Source organism: Olea europaea, unplaced genomic scaffold, assembly GCF_002742605.1.
Source record: "Olea europaea var. sylvestris unplaced genomic scaffold, O_europaea_v1 scaffold1592, whole genome shotgun sequence".
Taxonomy (NCBI): domain Eukaryota; kingdom Viridiplantae; phylum Streptophyta; class Magnoliopsida; order Lamiales; family Oleaceae; genus Olea; species Olea europaea.
In genome coordinates, this window is record NW_019233544.1 from 146,897 (window position 1) to 151,172 (window position 4,276).

At 34.1% G+C, this 4,276-nt stretch overlaps 1 protein-coding gene across 1 annotated transcript; it reads left to right on the forward strand.

The window, feature by feature from the left end:
• Positions 1–531: 531 nt before the first annotated feature.
• On the forward strand, positions 532–1,244 carry LOC111376998. Its single transcript, XM_023000011.1, has 3 exons — positions 532–675; positions 733–831; positions 1,149–1,244. The coding sequence occupies exons 1-3, from the start codon at positions 532–534 to the stop codon at positions 1,242–1,244; spliced, it is 339 nt and encodes a 112-aa protein (XP_022855779.1).
• The last annotated feature ends 3,032 nt before the right edge of the window (positions 1,245–4,276 follow it).

A 4,276-nucleotide genomic window follows, 5' to 3' on the forward strand; every position in this document is an offset into this window, starting at 1 on the left:
TATGCTCAGCCTTATATACAAGAAATAGTTAGACTTAATGGAGTGCCACTAGCTATTGTTTCAGACACGGATTCTAAGTTTTTATCCCTATTTTGGAAAAGATTACATAAGGGTTTAGGAACGCAGTTATCTTTTAGCATGTCTTATCATCTTCAGACTAAGAGACAATCAGAAAAACCAATACAAATATTGAAAGATATGTTGAGGGCTTGTGTGTTAGACTTCCAAGGCCAGTGCAGTAAATTTTTGTCTTTAATAGAATTTGCATACAACAATAGTTATCAGGCTACGATTGGAATGGCTTCTTATGAAGCATTACATGGTCGAAAATGTAGATCTCCAGTTTATTGGGATGAGATTGGAGAAAAAAAACTATTGTGTCCAAATATGGTCCGTGAAATGGCTGAAGTTGTGACAAAAATACGTCAGCGGATGCAGACTGCTCAAAATCGATAGAAAAGTTATGCAGATCAAAGAATCGGAATATTAGAATTTACTGTGGGGAATCAAGTATTTTCTAAGTTAGCACCAATGAAAGGAGTGATACAGTTTGGAAAGAAAGGAAAACTAAGCCTAAGATATATTGGTCCATTTACTATTACTGAGAGAATTGGAAATGTTGCATACAAACTTGACCTTCCTTCATCAATGTCTCAAGTGCACAATGTGATTCATGTGTCTATGCTAAAAAAATACATTGAAAATCATTCTCATGTATTGAAGAATGATTAGATGGATATAAAACCATATTTGACTTACGAAGAAAAATCGGTAGAGATCCTTCAACGAGAGATAGAGCAACTGAGAAGCAAGAAAACTCCATTGGTTAAGGTATTGTGACGGAATTAGTCAACCGAAGAGGCTACTTAGGAAATAGAAGATGAAATATGGGTTAAATATCCTGAACTTTTTGGTAAACAAATTTCGAGGACAAAATTTTTATTAGGGAAGGATGTAATACCCCGAACTCCACGTTATGAATTTGGCCAATATGATTCATGTATTTCATGCTAATTACATTGTCATTTGCATCAATTTTCTAATTTATTTCTCTTAAAATGGTGCATTCAATTATCAAGACTTTAAGATCTTCATAGATCCCTCGACCTAGTTAGTGAATTTTACATTGAGCTGTGATAGGAAATTAGGTTAAACAAATGTTGGAGATTGGCTTGATAAGTAATGGGAATATTGAAAAGGTTGGAGTTAGTATCGACAAATATTCAAGCCTTCCATTCAGTTGATCAATGCCATTGACATATTTGGGACATGAGACATGAAGTGAAATCGATCGAGAATCGGGTGTCAATCGTGTAAGTAATTAAATGAACGGTTGAAAAAATAGCTCTATAAAATAGTTTGGGAACTCAGGGAAAGTGAAATGGATTGTAAACAAATCAAAATAAGCCAAGGATACTTGAATTGTATCTGCAAGGATAGATATAAAATCAGATTTTTACTACAAGTGACGATCTCATGCTTGAACACCTCATGCTTGGGATATTTGTCACTTTAACACCCACTTTCTTTAACATTAATGTATCAATCTCGTGTCCTACTCCCAAATTATTTAATATAGGATGGATATATATCTTAAAAGTCATAAAAGGATCCAAATATAATGGTAGAAAAGTCAAGTATTGTTGCAAAGAAGCCAAAACCTGCTTGGACAGCTCATGCTTGAGGATACTTGTCCTTCAACCACATTTTTCTTCACCCTTAAGTACCACTCAAGATCCCAATCTTTAAGACTACTTATATATCTCTTAAATAGAACATTTAACGCTTAAAAGTTATCCCCAACTGACCCCAAGTGAAAGAGAGATCAAGGGAAGCAAAGAGAAATAGAAAAAAACAAGAAGCTGGAATTATGGACAGCTGAATTACTTCACTATTTTGAGGTTAGTATCCATTATTTTTTAGGGTCTTATAATCTATTGAACATACGAACTTCCTTGTGATTAGGTTCTGGGGTTATTGGTTTTTATGATGGCAAAATAAGGGCAATTAATTACAAGAAATTGAAAGAAAACTGAAAACTATCACAAGGAAAACTGCCTAATTTGGTATTGTGGAAAAAGAACAGTTTTGGAGGCAGAAAACACTTTACTTATCACAACTTTATGACATGATTACCTTCGTATACATGTTATAGAAATATGGTAAAAATTTGGGAGTCATTGGATATGGTTAAAGTGGTGAAAATGATTGGAAAAACAGTTGGACGGTGATGGAAAACTGAAAAATAGATTCTGTCCATTTACATGTTTGATGTAGTTTCAACCTTTACATGTCCATTAATCATCACTTGGGCCTAGAGAATAGATTCTAAGGAATACTAGGTTGTTGAAGACAATTGGATGACATTGATGTTCTTAATTGGACTCGAGAAATAGCGAGATTTATGGGGCTAGTTTGTAATGACTTCAATAACTTAAAATTATAATTTCGTCTAAATTGTTTTGGCGTGAATGGACATATTTTGGGATTGTATGTCTTAAGGTTATTAAATAGAGGATTGTCTTTAATATTAGATGGTAATACATGTGATTTTTTGACGTTGAATAAAAACGAAACTGATATAAACTCCGTAGGAGCTTGCACACACAAAGGCGAAAGGTAAGTAAAAATTCATTTCCAACTACGATGCAAGAACCTAGTATTTATGATATGGTAATGTTCGAATATTTACATAACTTTGATAAGAGACTTATTGCATATCATATGAGAGTTATGATCGTTGAGTATGAGTTTGCGGAACTTATTGACATAGATTTTCATTAAATATGTCATTCATGAGCATTTTCATCTACATGCACGACATGTGATTGTGGTTGAAAATCTTGTATGTGAAACATGATTTCAAATTGAGTTTTCCTTATAAATATTTTATTGACCACTACTAGGGCATCGAGGCATGTGAGACATGCTTATGTGATATATTTTAGCATCGCGGGTGATTCTTCCTAAGTGATTGCAAAGGTAGATAGCGGATGGGCATTTGGTAATCACAGGAGGGTAGACCACTCGGCCCTTGTGATATTATGATTATTGGCACTGCTGAGTAGGATACTTCTTGGGGGATTATAGAGGTAGTTAGGGGATGGGCCTTTAATGGTCACAAGAGAATGGTCCACTCATCGTTGTCGATTTCATATTGGTCATTTGATTATTGATATTGATATTATGTAGAGTTTTATCTTGTGCATAGTAGGTGGGTCAATGGCCTAATGAAATGAAATATTTCAAATGAAATATTTTCGAGTCAACTTTGATGAATATTGGAATATGATGTATCTTTAGCATGATGTTTAAAGTGAATGGCATGGTGTCATATATCATTGTTACTCAAACTCATGACATACATGATTTTTGCTTACTAAGCATTGACTTATGTAGTTCTTGCATTGTAGCTGGGCATGGAACTACATAGAGAGCACGGCTAACTGTGGAACTCTTACGGGATTCCAGAGTTCGATGTACATGGCTAATGACCTATAGAGCTATTTTTTGGGCTGTTATTTTGAGCTAGTCTGTTGTGTTATATTTTGGGGATCTAGTATTGTATACCCCTTTTGAAATGGCCTGTAGATACATTTATAACCTTCAGAACATGTATGTTGGATTTTGGTTATATAATCTTTGGTTTTATTATACCATATGATCGTCACAGATTATTAGGAGTTATTTCATTTTATCAAATGAAAAAAAAAAGTATATGTGAAATTCTATATCTAGGTCGAGTTATCAATTTCATTTCCACACAGATTAATGTATAGTTATCGATATGAGTGAAGGTGTGACAGTTGTGCACAACTTTTTCTTTGATGATGGCAAAGCTCTTATCTTGGTCATCTCCACAACTGAATCTTTCCTTCCTTAAAACATTCCATGAGAGGTGCCACAATAGTGTTGAAATACTTGATAAATTGTATGTAGAAAGTTGCTAAACCATGTAAATTCCTCACTTCAGAAACTGACTTTGGTGCTAGCAATCTCAAATTGCTTTTGTCTTGTCTTCATCTATATACAGACCATCTTCACCAACCACAAAACCTAGAAACAATAGTTTACATGTATAGAAAGTGCACTTCTTTAAGTTGATGTACAACTTATTTTCTTTCAAAACCTCTAGGACTTGCCTTGCATAAACTAGGTGATCCTCCTTAGACTTGTAAATAACCTGTGACAATTATGTCTCCGTTTGTCAAAATAAACCACAATAAAGGACATAATAAAAGGACGAAGAACCTGGTTCATCAATCTCAAGAAAGTA

Coding starts and splice junctions, on each gene's coding strand:
- LOC111376998 (XM_023000011.1), top strand. CDS start 532: ATGAAAGGAGTGATACAGTTTGGAAAGAAAGGAAAACTAAGCCTAAGA. Junction 676..732: donor AAGTGCACAATGTGATTCAT/GTGTCTATGCTA, acceptor AAGAATGATTAG/ATGGATATAAAACCATATTT. Junction 832..1,148: donor AGAAAACTCCATTGGTTAAG/GTATTGTGACGG, acceptor ATAGGAAATTAG/GTTAAACAAATGTTGGAGAT.